General features: G+C 39.5%; 1 protein-coding gene across 7 annotated transcripts in view; it reads right to left on the bottom strand.

Moving 5' to 3' along the window:
- Positions 1-15,950, bottom strand: part of ZMYM2 (zinc finger, MYM-type 2) — a 163,356-nt gene that overhangs the window by 34,022 nt on the left and 113,384 nt on the right. For 6 of the 7 annotated variants that reach the window (XR_001359367.1, XM_014528142.1, XM_005880023.2 and 3 more), the window contains 8 exons: positions 13,114-13,279; positions 12,426-12,460; positions 9,398-9,502; positions 6,678-6,807; positions 5,862-5,977; positions 3,182-3,353; positions 1,540-1,665; positions 391-485 (listed from right to left, as the gene is read on the bottom strand). Coding sequence is in view for 6 of the 7 variants with exons in the window: in XM_014528142.1 (XP_014383628.1) it covers positions 391-485; positions 1,540-1,665; positions 3,182-3,353; positions 5,862-5,977; positions 6,678-6,807; positions 9,398-9,502; positions 12,426-12,460; positions 13,114-13,279 (945 nt within the window). In the remaining variant the exon portion in view is untranslated. The remainder of the gene's footprint in view (positions 1-390; positions 486-1,539; positions 1,666-3,181; positions 3,354-5,861; positions 5,978-6,677; positions 6,808-9,397; positions 9,503-12,425; positions 12,461-13,113; positions 13,280-15,950) is intronic. The other variant, XM_005880025.2, reaches the window with a different exon arrangement.

Genomic DNA, 15,950 nt, shown 5'->3' with positions numbered 1-15,950 from the left:
ATTTAAAAATAATAATAATAATAATGATGATGGAAAAAACAACTCCCTAGAAAATAGTCTCAATTCCTGTCAAAGAATTGAATTTACTTGCAACTATGTCAACCTTTTATCTATGTCAACCTTTTATCAACCTTTTATCAAGATAAAACTGAAAAAATTAAGTCGCAATAATATTTACTCTTCTTCTATGAAGTTACAATTAAATCTGAGACATTTTTATTACCTAAAAATGAAGTAATAAAGACTTTACCTCTTAAAATCTAGAAAACAAAATATCTTTCCATATTCTCAGGCACAAGTGAGCACCATTGTATCCTTACTCTATAGCTGTATAGAGATATTACTATATAGAGATATTAACCAAACGCAAAAATACTATTAATTTTATACCTTTTTTTTAGATCGAGGTCTAGGCTGTTCCTCATATTCTTCCCCAAAAACAGGTGGTAATAAAAATTCATTTTCCATATCAAGCTCCTCAGCAGCTGACAAAGAAATCAGAACTTTTATTCCAAATGTAATAGCAGAGGTTTATGTTATATAACACAGCCAACAAAGAAATAGCCAAAGGATGTAAACAGGCACCTGTATATGGGAACAACCTGTGCTGGGGTGGAGAATAAATGATCTTCTGTACCTAACATGGCCTATGAGTTCTGATAAAACCTGTTCAGACTCTTAACAAATATGTACAATGAATATCAACATGAAATTTTCATGTAAATCGGTATCAGAAAAATTATTATAACCTGAAATTCAATTGTAAGATCTAAATGGTCTCATACAAATCTGTTTCAATCTATTAAATCTTTCCTAAAATAAAATGCTTTACATTCAATTCAATGTGCTTAATTGTCATCAATAGATTAAGAAAATAGTGAAAGTAGCACACATTTCTTTTATAACAAAAGACCTGATAATACTTTTTCCCTTTGAAGGTCAACTTGATTTTCAAAAGGATCTTAAGAAAGTTACTACTGATATTTTATTTAAATTTTTTAAAAATACAAACACTTCTTTATCCTTCTCTATTTTCAAAATTTTATATAACGAATTACTTTGAGAAAGTTTCTTTTTAAGGCTCTAAAAAATTCTTAAGTCCCTACAAAGCAATCCTATGAGTCATTTCAGAAGTAAACTGTTGCCCTAGCTGGTGTGGCTTGGTGGAAAGAGCGTCAGCCTGCAGACTGAAGGGTCCTGGGTTCAATTCTTCTGGTCAGGGGCACATGCCCCAGTTGTGAGCTTGATCCCAAATGGGGGGCATGCAGGAAGCATCCCATCGATGGTTCTCTCTCATCATTGATGTTTCTATCTCTCTCTCCCTCTCCCTTCCTCTCTAAAATCAATAAAAATATATATTTTTAAAAAGAAGTTAACTGTTGAGTTTTATTTGGGTAAAAAATAAAAGACAAATATTAACAGTAAATGCAATGACATGAACACTAAATGCCTAATGATCATAACCACAATTATGACTCCATTAACTAAATTCCATAACCATAGGTTCATATTAAAAGAATAAAATAGCACTTTGAATACCTCTTGGAAAATCTATTTCGATATCCAAGTCTGGTTCATATGGTACATCAGGCATGCTGGACTGTGTCTCTAGGTCAGAGTCCTTCAAGATATCTGAACCAATTATGTCAGTCTCAATAATTACACCTGTAATCAATCCACACTGTCATTAGAAATCAAAAAAGAACTCAACGATACCTACACCTGGCAAAAGAAAGTCAGTTAATTGTAAATGCAAAACAAGAATCCTTATATTAATATGTCACAAAAGGAAAAGGTATATATAGCTATCTTGAAGTTAACTACTATAAACTTTATAATTATTAGATAATCTTAAATACACAAAAACTTTTACTCTGGTAAGTTTTTGACTGGCCCTTTTCAAAAGTTAATAGGCATGCTTTGTTAGTAAATCATCTCTGATATTGAGAGTATTTCTAAAAGCAATTTTTTGTCAAAAGTACAATAATGAGGATGGATAACTGCAATTTTTCAACATTTTCCCTGAATTGTGACCTAGGTTTTTCATGTCATTCAATACATACTTATAAAGAACTGTCTTCTAATATTTTGATCAGTTGCTTTCAAGCGTTTTTGTATTGCAGCCCTCAGTAAGAAATGCATTTTATCTAGGTTCAGGATGGTAGTGGAAGACAGAATGACAGACAAGCATTCATGCACACCCACACAGGAAACAAAGGTTTCACAAAATACTACCCTTTCTATAAGGGAATTTAAGCTGACATTTTGTGTGTTCACTAAAAAAATAGAAACCTGAGCCCTAGCTGGTTTGGCTCAGTGGATAAAGCATCAGCCTGCGGACTAAGGGTCCTGGGATTGATTCTGGTCAAGGGCAAATGACCAGGTTTCAGGCTGGACCCCCAGTAGGGGGCGTGCAAAAGGCAGCTGATCAATGATTCTCATCATTGATGTTTCTATCTCTCTCTCCCTTCTTCTCTGAAATCAATAAGAATATATTTTTAAAACAATTTTTTAAAATAAAAAAAAAACTGGTCTCAATCCATGAAATTCATTTTTAACTCCCTAACAAAGTGCTTCAAAAATACTGTCACATTGTAAAATATATAGAATTTATAGTGTTTCTATTGTACTCTAAAGGGATTTAGCTCATGATTGAAACAGGACTGTTGTCACCAGAGGACTCAGGGGAAGAAACATTCTAAGAGACAGAAACATCCACAACACACTCATCGTGCTATACCATTTGGCAAACACTGCCCTAACAGAAGTTACAATAAACCTTGGTTTAGATCATGCAAATGACATTAGTATTATCAATAAAAAAAAATTGGGGATAACTATTACAAAATAAGAGTCTGGATTATTAAAGCCTACTACAAATTAGTTTTGTATCTGAGCTAGTCCATTAAAACAAGAATAATTTTTAGTTGATCATGCAAGTCAAATCCTTTTACAATTTAAAAAAGGACCCTACAAATTTCTTCTTGAAATTGGACTTCCCATAAGAGAGCACCTGGCAAGATATAGCTTGGCTCTCTTAACATAAAATACACTTCTATTACAATCTTCCCCCACTCCTACACCAAGGATTAAAATGCCCTGGAACATACTATAACAATTACAGCACTTAGTAAAAACCAACAACACACTCATCCACAAGGTGTAATACAGTGTAGCTCACTGTTGATGTTAGCAGCATTTGTTTTTCCCTCCTCTTCAGTCATCATGTCTGTCATTGTGAGCAATTCGGTATCAAGAGGATCTGAAGAAACTTTGCTTTTTAGCTCCTCAGCTCCTGCAGGGTTCTTCTCGCTGCTGTCCACCCGGGCCGGCAGAAAAACAGGGACTGGCACCTAATTCACCAAAGTATTTACTGTTAGGTTTGCTCAACATTAAAAGGTATTTTTCTAGCCCTGGCTGGTGTGGCTCAGTTGGTTGTGCATCATCCCATGCACCAGAAGGTCACCAGTTCAATTCCCTGTCAGGGCACATGCGTGGGTTGCAGGATCAATCCCCAGTAGGGGATGTGCAGGAGGGAGCTGATTGATGTTTCTCTTTCACTTCAATATTTCTCTCTCTCTCTCCCTTCCTCTCTCTCTATAATCAATTTTTAAAAAAATTTTAAAGGTATTTTTCTAAAGTAAAAATTATTCTGACACATGGTCTACTTTATCATTCCATCTATAATAATAAAAGCATAATACGCTAATTAGATGGGGTGTCCTTCTGGATGTTATTCCAGACGACCTTCCGGACAACGCCAGAGCTGCGAGGGAAGCCTGGGTCCTGGGTGCCTGCCAGTGGCCAGAGGGAAGCCGGTGCCAGCAGCCAGGGGAAGGAAGTCCTACTCTTGCATGAATTTCGTGCATCAGGCCTCTAGTATTGGATAAAAACCTTGAAAAGAACACCTATCAAAACTAAGATGCTGCCCTAGCTGGTTTGGCTCAGTGGATAGAGCGTCGGCCCAAAGACTGAAGTGTCCCAGATTCAATTCCAGTCAAGGGCATGTACCTCAGCTGCAGGCTCGATCCCTGGCCCCAGTTGGGGCGTCTGCAGGAGGCAACCAATCAATGTGTCTCTCTCTCACATTGATATTTCTCCCTCTCTCTCCCCCTCCTTTCCACTCTAATCAATAGGAAAATATCCTCAGGTGAGGATTAAAACAACAACAACAACAAAAACATGACTAAGATGTCACCTATGACAAGAAAGCCCAGAATACAAGCAACTGCCTTTTGAAATAAAAATTAAAGAAAAATAACTTTTGAGTTATCATCAACACATCATTTCATGCAAGGATTATCAATCAGAGTTGGCAAGAGAGATTAAATATATTTCTTATCTATGGCCTGCTTATCTGCCAAGTTCTGCATTAAAATCTGAAGATATATAGATGAACAGGCAGTACTCTTTGCACTCAAAGAATTCAGAGTACAGTTGAAAAGGCAGATATAAACCAGCAACAGTGATGCAGTAGGACTGATGTTATAACAGTAATATATATAAAAGTACTATGGGAGTATAGAAGCTAGAACCAGTATTCTGCTTGGGGAATAACAATGATTATAAGAAAAATATCTAAAATTTATTAAGCACCTGGCATTGAGTAATGCAGACACGCTGACAGGGAGAAATGGAAGCCCCCTGCTTCTCCCACCATGTATATGTATATATGTTTTATAATATGATATGTAAAATATCCTATATAATAAAAGCCTAATATGCAAATTGTCCCCTCGACCAGGAGTTCGACCAGGAGTTCGACCGAGAGTTCGACCGCTCACTATGATGTGCGCTGACCACCAGAGGGCGGCGCGGAACATGGCGGGCATCAGCTTGAGGCACTGGCAGCAGGTGGCAGTGGAGGCACTGCAGGCCCCAATGGGCTTCCAGGTGAGCCAGGCCACAGCCGCCAGGACTGCAAGGGCTGGTCGGGCTCCCCGTGGGTTCATGCAGGAGCCGGTTTGCGAGGCCGGCTGGGAGAGAGCACGCTGCCCGCCCGGCTTCCGTGTGGCGCTGCTGGGCGGCCCAGAGGCCCACGTTGCGCACTGGCCCATGGCATCTGGCCACGCTGACTGCATCTCCGAGTGGGGACTCGGGTGCCGTGACTCAAGTGGAGCGGGGCACGCAGGCCCCAGTGCTGCCCAGGGCCCAGAGGTCAGCTGGAAACTGCCCTTCCACGCAATACGCTCGCACTTTGATCACCGGCCAGACCTAGGGACCGCACCCATGCCCAAATTTAGTGCACCAGGCCTCTAGTATGACATATAAGCACAGAGTAGCCACCTGGAAAAATCTCCACCAGTGTTCATGTTTGGAGTAAAGATTAATGATCTAATATATTATTAACTGATATATTATTTTTAAAAACTACCAGCAATTTTAGAGCTGGAATAACATTACAGATAATTTATTTCTACATCTTAATTTTAATGAAACCAATAGCTGTTTCCCAGGAGGCTACAATAGACAAGCCCTGATATAGAGAAGTAAGTACTACAAATGATTTATAATGAAGTATAATGATATTTGATATACAACTCTAACCCATGTTTCAGTTCTAAGCCTTAAACAGCTTCACAAATATTTTTTTTAATATGAACTAATATAAAATACAATGGAAATAAAGCAAACATAGGCATCTGCTGAACTTCACTCTCAAAGATAAACATATACCCAATTCTACACAAAGCCATCACCAACAGAGACTCAAGCACACACCTATACATAAGTTAACTGTTGAAGAAAGGCCGACTCAACCCCGTTTGCTAGCTTCCCTGAAGCAGTAACTGCAACAGCACCGTTCTCCCACCCATGACTCATACATCTCACAATGGAAAATAAGTTGAAATCCAACTTACTGGAACAGGAACTGTAGTGGGGACAGGAATATTCTGGCTGTACATGTGCATAGGCACTGGAATATATACAGGCACAGGGATAGGCACTGGGACATACTCTGTCTTCCAATTGTCATCTGCAAATGCAACATGCGATGAGGGAGCTCGTTAACTAGCACTGCTACAAAGCGTTCAGTGTTAAAATAATATGGTAACAAAGAAAAACTTAAGTGTCTCAGTCCTCATTTAAAATAAATTCCCACTTTTCAGAAAATTAGGTAATTTAAAAAAAAACTGAATAAAGTAGCTGTTGTCTTATAGGGAGTACAAATAGAATTAAGAGCTTTTTTTTCATAGAAAGAAAACAACCTTTAAAAACAATATATAGTTCCTGACAACTTACAGATTCCCCCACAAAAAGATTAAATCTAAAAATCAGAATATACCTAACATTTAAATTTGATGAAAATATGTATTTGAATTATTTCATCTTATTCTGAGAAGGAAACAGCATTGCTGTTATTACAGATCACACTTAGAGATGATGATCAGAGGGAGTACTATAACTTTAGTGGGTCTTCGCCAAAAAATTTTGCCATGACATTATTTCACTGGTAACATTAACTTGTATCCTAGGCCTTTATCACAGATTAATTTTCATAAATGATTTAAAATAATATGTCATATTCTCAAGGAAATGTCTAAAATTAAATAGGCAAAATCAACAGAAAATGACAAAGTAAATTTATTCATAGCCTACTTTTGAGAAAACCGGGAATTTCATTAAGTGAGGTATAAATACAGGGAAGTGTATAAGTCAAATTCCCCCAAAGTTACCTGTTTGACAAGATTTGGTCTGCATGTGAGGTTTACAATAAGTAGCTTTTGTCATTGTTAAAGGTTTGCAAAGAACCGCTTTATTCTTCATCTCTTTGTTGGGTGTTGGAGAAGGGGGTGGTGCTGAACCCTACAGAGGCAAAGAGAAACATTTTATTTTATATTACTTCCTGCTGGGAATAGATAATCTGGTTTTTAGTGCCTGTGGAGGGAAGACAGTAAGAGTAAAACTAAATTGTGTTATTAATATTATGTTTACCACAGCCTTAATCTGGTAGAATCAGTTAGGATAAAAGGAATCTATCCTGGCCACTGGCAAAGCAGTAGTAATTGGTCATTCTACAGATCTGTGTTACCTTCAAAGGATATCATCAGCATGTCTTTAAAAAACATAACACAGCCCTAGCCGGTTTGGCTCAGTGAATAGAGCATCGGCCTGCGTACTGAAGGATCCCGGGTTCGATTCCGGTCAAGGGCATGTACCTTGGTTGCGGGCACATCCCAAGTAGGGGGTGTGCAGGAGGCAGCTGATCGATGTTTCTCTCTCATCGATGTTTCTAACTCTCTATCCCTCTCCCTTCCTCTCTGCAAAAAATCAATAAAATATATTTTTTTAAAAAAGAAAATAAATAAATAAAAACGTAACACAAGCCCTAGCCGGTTTGGCTCAGTGGATAGAGTGTTGGCCTGCAGATTGAAGGGTCCCAAGTTCAATTCTGGTCAAGAGCATATGCCTGGGTTGCAGGCTCGATCCCCAGTAGGGGGCGTGCAGGAGGCAGCCAATCAATGATTCTCATCATTGATGTTTCTCTCTCTCTCTCTCTCTCTCTCTCTCTCTCCTCTCTCTCTCTCTCTCTCTCTCTCTCTCTCTCTCTCTCCCTCTCTCCCCCTTCCTCTCTGAAATCAATAAAAATATATTTTAAAAAACCTAAAAAAAACCAACACACCTCATTTTTAGGTACAAAACCAAGGTTATGAGTCAGAATTTTTAAAATACTTTGGCTCTTAAATTTATTTGAGGAAGGTAAAAAGTTCCTGCAGTTAGTATGTCTATGTGATACTCTAGCTCCCTCTGTTGCATAAGCAGCTTATACATGTTACTAACTTTGAAAGGATAAGGAAAATGATTTTAAAAATTACCAAATATATTACCAAACTTTAAGTCATATATTTCCCATGTCACAACAAATGTAATTTCAGAAACGTATAGTCTCTCAAATATTTTCACTATGTTCACTGTAGCATTATTTGCAACTGGGGGAAAAAAACACAAAATTGAAAATTAGCTGAAGCTCCGTGCTAAAGGAACTAAAGATAAGGTGCTCTCCATATCACCCAATGACAGGGGGAAAACATATAGAATATTAACACACTCAGTTCACTTGTAGTTCTGTTTTACACAGTCACCACGAACACTGAAACTTTGCTTTAAAAGGAAATACAGGGGTAGGTTCCTGCCAGGATCTGGTCACATTTTTAACAAATCAATACATAATCTTGTTTCTGTTGAAACACTTTATATAATACATATTTCTTACACATAATAATATGCAGCATTTCTTTTTAACAGTATGATTACAGCATCTATCTACATATATAAAATCCTAATATGCAAATAGACCAAACGGCGGAACAACTGAACAACCAAACAACTGGTCACTATGATGTGTGCTGACAACCAGGGGGCGCACGTGGAACACAGCGGGCATCAGCAGCAGGCGGCAGAGCATGGAACATGGCAGGCGTTGGCTGCAGCAGGATGGTAGAGCAGGTGAGCCGGGGCGTCAGACCAAGGCAGGGCGCCTGTCGCTGTCATTGGGGTGAGCCTCTGGTGGTTACTGAAAATGCTTTGCTCCCATGTGCTGCGGTCCCACCCGGCACTCGCACCTGCTGCCAGCACCAGCCCCACTCACATCCGCTGCCGGCACCCGGCACCAGCCATGATCGCTCAGCGCCATCAGCCGGTGTGAGTGGCGGCTGCCAGCCCCGATCGCCCCTCAGGGCTTCTCCACCTACCCCTGTTCCTGAGGGGCGATCAGGGCCAGCAGCTGCCTCTTGCACCCGCTGCCGGTGCCATTCCCACTCGCACCTGCAGCCGGTGCTGGAGCTGCCGCTCACATCCATTGCCGGTGCCTGGCGCTGGTCCTGATCACTTGGCACCATCAGCAGGTGCAAGCGGCGGCTGCCAACCCTGATCGCCCAAGGGCTTCTCCACCTCCCCTGCTGCTGAGGGGTGATCAGGGCAGCAGCCGCTGCTCGTACCTGCTGACAGCGCTGGCCCCACTTGCACCCACTGCTGGCGCTGGCCCCAATTGCTCTGCGCTGTCAGCGGGTGTGAGTGGGGCCGACGCCATCAGCGCATGGGAGCAGCAGTGGCATGAGCGGGGCTGCCGGCAGACAGGAGACTGGGGGCCGCGGTGGGAGGGGCCAAGTAGGGGCATGGAGGATGGGCCAAGACCCGCCCCTGTGCCCATCGCAGCCTCACAGCCCACAGTTTCTTTCAAGGTGCACAAATTTGTGCACTGGGCCCCTAGTTGTTGTATAATTGCTCCAGCGGTCATCAACTCTCAACAAACATGTATGCATGCAGTACACACATACTGGACAGTAGTACTTGCACTCATTAATGTGAGTACATATGTACACAGACCTGATGTAAATCAGGTCTGATGTAAATCAGACTCAGCATTTAAATTTTTATAAGAACATTAGCACCTTACTGTTGGCAGAGCTGCAGGATGTATACCAGGCAATGCACTGTGGGGTGAGATCTCTTGACCTTGGCACGCCCCACAGTCACCAAAGGAGAAGTGATGGAGCTTATTCTGCAGACAAGGAAGACATCAATGAGGGTGGCAGGGTGACAGCTACCTCAGAAGCTGGGCTCTGGCAACTTGCCATGTCAGCAATTTTCTCTCCAAAAATGGCTTCAAATTTTAACTAAACCTTGTCTGCCAGGCTTTTCACATCACATCTTTTAAGTGTCTTAATGTAAGGTGCAAATACAGTGGCGCTTCAAATAAAGGCTTTGCTCAGGCATAGGATCACATGCTTCTGTGTCATTAACAACCTTTCCCAAGGCAAAATTCCATTCTAATATTTTGGCTGCTGTTGGGAGTCTTAAGCTGACTTTCACCATTTAATCTGATGCCTTGTTTTGCCATCTTGTCCAGGTCTTCATTAGTAGGCTTTACTGCTTTCTCTGTCAAAACTTACTCCACATCTTCTTCCTTCATGTCCCCAAAGCCTTCTCCACTTATTCGTGTATAATAGGCATTGTTTTTTTAACACTGTTCTTTTATTTTCTGTAACACCTTCAAAGACTGAAATTTTTTACACAGAGTCTGGTCAAATTTCCCAACAGTTATTCACAAAAGCATACTGATGCTGTCCTGGGCTGTGCCAACATAATCAATAATGTCACATACAGTGATTTCCAGAAGACCATCATAGTACTTTCCTTATTGGTGTTGAGAGCCTCCTCACCAGCTCTCATGAAGTGGGCCTTGAAAACGATTTCAATATGCCCTGATCAAAGAGTTGGATGAGAAGGAGTGTTTGGGGGCAAAAAAGACCTAAATTAAAATGGGCATTTTTGAGTTCTTCATGGCAAAATATATTATCCAATAATAATACCTTGAAAGCAAGGTTTTCATTTTAGAGGTAGTGTTCAACTTCTAGGATAAAGCAGTTGTGTAATCTCAGGAAATATTTCAAACTTTTTTGGTCCCATCTCCAGTTAATAGCAGACAATTCAGCTTTTCCTCTTTGAAGTGCTCATGGACTGTGTGTGGGGGTCTGTACACCGTGAGGGGTTTGTGCTTAAAATTAACCTTGGCACTGGCACACAATAGCACAATCTCTGAATGATTTAAAATCAGGAGCTTTGGAGGTCACTTGTATTATATAGGTTCGTTTGCCAATGACCTTGTAAAAACAGCCAGTCTTACCAGTGCTGAAAACCTGCTTGCCCATATAACTCTTTTCCTTCATAACACATAGGTCTTCTCCTACAGCATCCTGATATGCAAAACCCACCTGGCCTCTAGTTTAACAGTTTCACTCCATATAGTCTTAAAATGTGTGAGCTAAGAGAGCACTAGGCAGGATGAATTTAACATCTTCCTGCCCTGGGTAACATGTGAGCTAAAGTCTCACAACAGTGATGCTCACTATGCTTTTGAAATCAGGTGTAAGCTCATGAACCCACAAGTCATCACTACTCCACCTCTTCCACAGCTTCACCACACACTATACACTATAGACTTGACTCTGGCACTTTGAGTTGCTAAAGTCCTATACAGACTGATGAATTTCTTGTTCCTCTCTCTGGGTGTACCATATTGTTGATTCATGAACCCTCAACTCACAGCTAACTGACTGAAGCTCAACTAACAACATAGGAATCTCCTCCAAAAGGCACATTACAGCATTTTGGTACATAGGCCCAATAGTCAGCACTTCAGTACTATGATCAGAGGAACTTTTAAACAGCCAAATCACCAACAAAAAGCACAAAAATATGAAAAACATGCACTAATCATAGACTGTGAAAAGGACACTGGTGTACTATGGAATGAGAAAGACAAGAAGGTAAAGCCTTGCCTTGTTCAACCTGGCAGAGGATGCATTTACACAACTCACATTTTTCATCGCTCTGCACATGTCTGCAAGTGACCTCGAAAGTGCCATGGGGCCCTAGCTGGTTTGGCTTAGTGGACAGAGCATCATGCAGGTTGAAAGCTCCTAGGTTCAATTCCAGTCAAGGGCACATGCCCTTGTTGTGGGCTCAATCCCCAGTAGGGGGTGTGCAGGAGGCAGCCAATCAATGATTCTCTCTCATCATTGATGTTTCCATCTTGCTCTCCCTCTCCCTACCTCTCTCAAATAAATTAAAAAATATATAAAAAACACTTACATATTTGAAATAAGGTTGGGAAGTTGCCTGATAGCTGCACAAAGATAACAAAACAGGGAGTGATCACCTTCATGTTCCTCAGCATAAATCAAAGTTCCTGATATTAAAATCAGGTAATTCAGTCCTGGCCAAGGGGCTCGTCCCATAAATCAAAAGGTTGTGGGTTTGATTCTGGTCAGGGCACATACCTAGGTTTGGGGTTCAATCCTCAGTCAGGGTGGGTGTGGGAGGCAACCGATTGATATTTCTCTCACATCTTTCTCCCTCTCTATCTCAAATCAATAAAAATTTACAAGTCCTAGCTCCAACATAGATCTTCACATTCCTATTTCAGAAATAAATGCACAAAGCCATTAATGATCTGGCTCAGCCCATCCTTTCACCATTATTTCCCAGGATTCCACCACAGGTTCCCCTTTAAGCTTGGACCTAAAAAAAACCGTTTTGCCAAATATGCATGCCCTTTGCATATTATCATTCCTTCTCATCCAGTCTATCTTCTACTCAACTGTTTAGAAGCTTTCTTACAGCTACCAGAACAGACACAGGCAATCATTTCAAACATCTTTTGCTACTGTCTTAAAGATGCATCTATTATGGGTGCTTCACAAGGTAGGGAGGGGTCATAATTATTCACCTTTATATTCCTTAGCATGTATGAAAGTACCTGTTTTAGTATTAGGTAATTCATTTGAATACTTCAACTGTCCTAACAGAGGAAAGTAAAGAATCTTTTCTTATTGCAATCAGATTAAATTGAACCGATTATATTTTTATATCCTCACATTTAAACTTATCAATAGTTATCACTTTACTTAAGCAATACTTACCATCATTTTGGATCGGGACATCTGACAACCCTGATCTAAAAAATAAAAACGTAAACAAATTTTAAATGAGACAAATATCACTTTCTTCAGAATTTCCTAATCTATTTTTGTCATTAAATTTTAATGTTTTAAAATAATTACTAAAGAAATATTTTAAGCTATTTTTAGTAAAGAGTATTATATTTGAGAGCTGAAATACAGAGCTAAATAAGTGGAGTTAATTCTTGTCCCATTTTGTCCCCGCAGAAAACCACACACAACTTTGAAAGTAACAGTCCCTTTGAGATTTAACTCTTAAGATATGCACAGCTCCTAAAAGGCTTTTGTTGCTCCTCCCAACCTACCCTGAGGCACATACAATTTGCTACAAATGAATTTCATTTAAAATTTCAGGTGACATATAATAGGTAGATGAATCTTGTATAATTTTTTGTTATAATTCTGGTTAGCTTCTCTGCAACCCCAACTACACTATATTTCTTCAACTAACATTAAAAATTTAAGAGAATTAAATAAAAAGAAATACATCATATAGGACACTTCCACACAGAAACTATGGAGGTTGCTGTTAAACTATCTCCAAAATTAACTATTCGTTTATTATTATGTGCTTTGAATTCAGATCCGTAAAACTAAAGATTACTGTACAGGTTTTTCAAGTTGCACCGCACTCTAAGTTATGACATACCGTAATGCAAGTTTTCAGGTCCTTTCTGAGTCGTCATGTTAGGCTCGTTCTGCTGGCAGTAGAAGCGCAATAAGCAATGCTGGTCACAGAAATGCTTCATTTCCCCACGCCACTGCACACGCTCTTTGAGAGTTCCTTGAGATTTACAACAGTCACACCTTGCAGCCTTAATAAAAAAAAAAAGGGAGGTACCAGAGATATGAAATACAAGGTTTAAAAAGTCATGTATGTATTTTAAAAGATTTCTAAAACTTTATCAGTAATTATTGCCAAATGTAATAAAACAATGTTTAATGAAGAAAAAATAAAACTATAATATAAATCATAAATATCCACAATAAAAGTGAAAAAAAGGTAGCCATTTTCCTCATTGTCAAAATCCTTTTCTACACTTACCAGAAGTCAAAGACCAGAATTACAAAGATATGATAACCAAAATGAGTGAAAATAGTAAACCAAATTGGTACAATATATATTAATATTTTAAAATAATTTTGAGGGACATAAATATACTGGACATAAATTTTGAGGGACATAAATACACAATCATAATACATTGAAATCTCTGATTAGTGAACCGATAATAAATCAATTTAAAGAAGTTGCACAAGACCAGATAAATTTTGAAGTAAGCTCTTCTGATGAGAAAATCATGGATATTGCCTTGAAGTATTTTTGTTTCTCAAGAGTTTAATATAATAAATTTGAAGAGCTTTAATAAATACACTGGTTTAATTTTAATAAGAACTTTAAGTTCATGTTTTAAAACACTCAATGTTTAAATAATTAAAAAAGAATTATATTTTAAGACAACTAATATGACCTATATCTAGGAAAACAATCACCCCTAAATATTCTATAATTTAATACACAAAATAAAACCAATTAAAATTCATACATAAAAACTTAAACTTTATGATGGTGAATAATCTAAATACAGATTTTTATATTTTTTAGTGATCCCATTTTACCAAGCTTTTGCCCATTTTCACTTTTTGTTAAATTTTTTGTTACAATAAATCTTTATTTATTACATATATCCCCCTTTTTCCCCCACTGACCCCTACTATACCCCTACCCTTTCCCCTCCCGCCCCCCCAACCTCGACCAGGCCTTCACCAACCTATTGTCTGCATGCATGGGTTACACATACATGCATACAAGTTCTTTGATTGAACACTCCCATCCACCCGCCCTCCGGACCTTCCCTCTGAGATTCCACAGTCTGTTCTATGCTTCTATATCTCTGGATCAATTTTGTTCATCAGCTTATTTTGTTCCTGAGATTCTACATATGAGTGAGATCATGTGATACTTGCCTTTCTCTGAATGGCTTATCTCACTTAGCATAATACTCTCCAGGTCTCTCTGTTACAGGATTCCAAGGCAGGAGTATTAGGGAAACTGAGACTCTCATTCTGTATGAGTATTTTGTTCTGAGGTGAGTCTCTTGTAGACAATATATATATATGGGTCATGTTTTCTTATCCATCTAGTTATCCTAAGTCTTTTGCTTGGAGCATTTACATGTAAAGTTATTATTGACATGTACTTATTTCTTGCCATTTTAATTCTGTATGCCTAGGTTTCTAGCTCTCTGTATTTCTTCTTCTCATTATAGCAGTCCCTTTAGCATTTCTTGCAGTGCTTGTTTCATGGTGATAAACTCCTTTAGCCTCTTTTGTCTGGGAAGATCTTTATTTCACCATCTATTTTGAATGACAGCCTTGATAGATATAGTGATTTTGGTTTAAATCCTTGCTTTTCATTATCTTGGATACTTCATGTCACTTCCTGTCTTTCTCTTCTGTAGAGTTCCTGATGAGAAATCAGCTGATAGCCTTCTGAGAGCACCATTATAGGTAACAATTTGCTTTTCTCTTGCTGCCTTTAAGATTCTGTCTTTAATTTTTGGCATTTTAATTATGTGTCTGTGTATGAGCCTGTTTGGGTTCTTCTTTCTTGGGGTTCTCTGTGCCTCCTGAATTTGTGTGACATTTTCCTTCACCAGGTTACGGTAGTTTTCTGTCATTATTTCTTCAAACACGTTCTCAATCCCTTGCTCACTTCAAACACACACACACACACTGAGTGGACAAATTATTATGACCACCCCATCAGTACTCCGTTGGGCCACCTTTTGCCTTCAATACTGTGGTGATTCTTCTTGGCATTGACTCCACGAGATGTTGAAAGGTGATGCGAGGAATCTGACACCATGCCTGAGGAATAGCACTGTCCAGTTCTGTGAGATTTGATGGTTGTGGAACCAGCTGCCTGATGGCTCTTTTAACTTCATCCCACAAATGCTCAATTGGATTGAGATCTGGTGATTGTGGGGGCCACCTAAGCAAGGTAAAGTCTCCCTCATGTTCTTGAAACCACTCCTGCACAATACGAGCACCGTGGCATGGCGCATTGTCTTGTTGGAAGAAGCCATCTCCATTGGGATACGCCATCAACATGATAGGATGAACTTGATCAGCAACGATACTTAGGTATGTTGTGCTATTCAGACGTTGTTCCACACGAATTAAAGGGCCCAAATCATGCCAGGAAAACATGCCCCAAACCATAACACTGCCCCCACCAGCTTGAAGGGTTGTACTCATGCATGTGGGGTGCATGCTTTCATGCTGTTTCTGCCAAATTCTCACTCTGCCATCTGCATGATGCAACTGGAAATATGATTCATTGGACCACATGACTTTTTTCCAATGCTCGACTGTCCAATCCTTGTGTTCCTGTGCGAATTGGAGACGTTTTATCTTGGTAACTGCAGACAGCAAAGGTGTTCGAACAGGCCTTCGGCTTCCATATCCCATACAATGCAGTGT

This window comes from Myotis brandtii, unplaced genomic scaffold (assembly GCF_000412655.1).
Source record: "Myotis brandtii unplaced genomic scaffold, ASM41265v1 scaffold62, whole genome shotgun sequence".
Lineage (NCBI taxonomy): Eukaryota > Metazoa > Chordata > Mammalia > Chiroptera > Vespertilionidae > Myotis > Myotis brandtii.
This window is presented reverse-complemented; position numbering and strand designations above follow the sequence as displayed.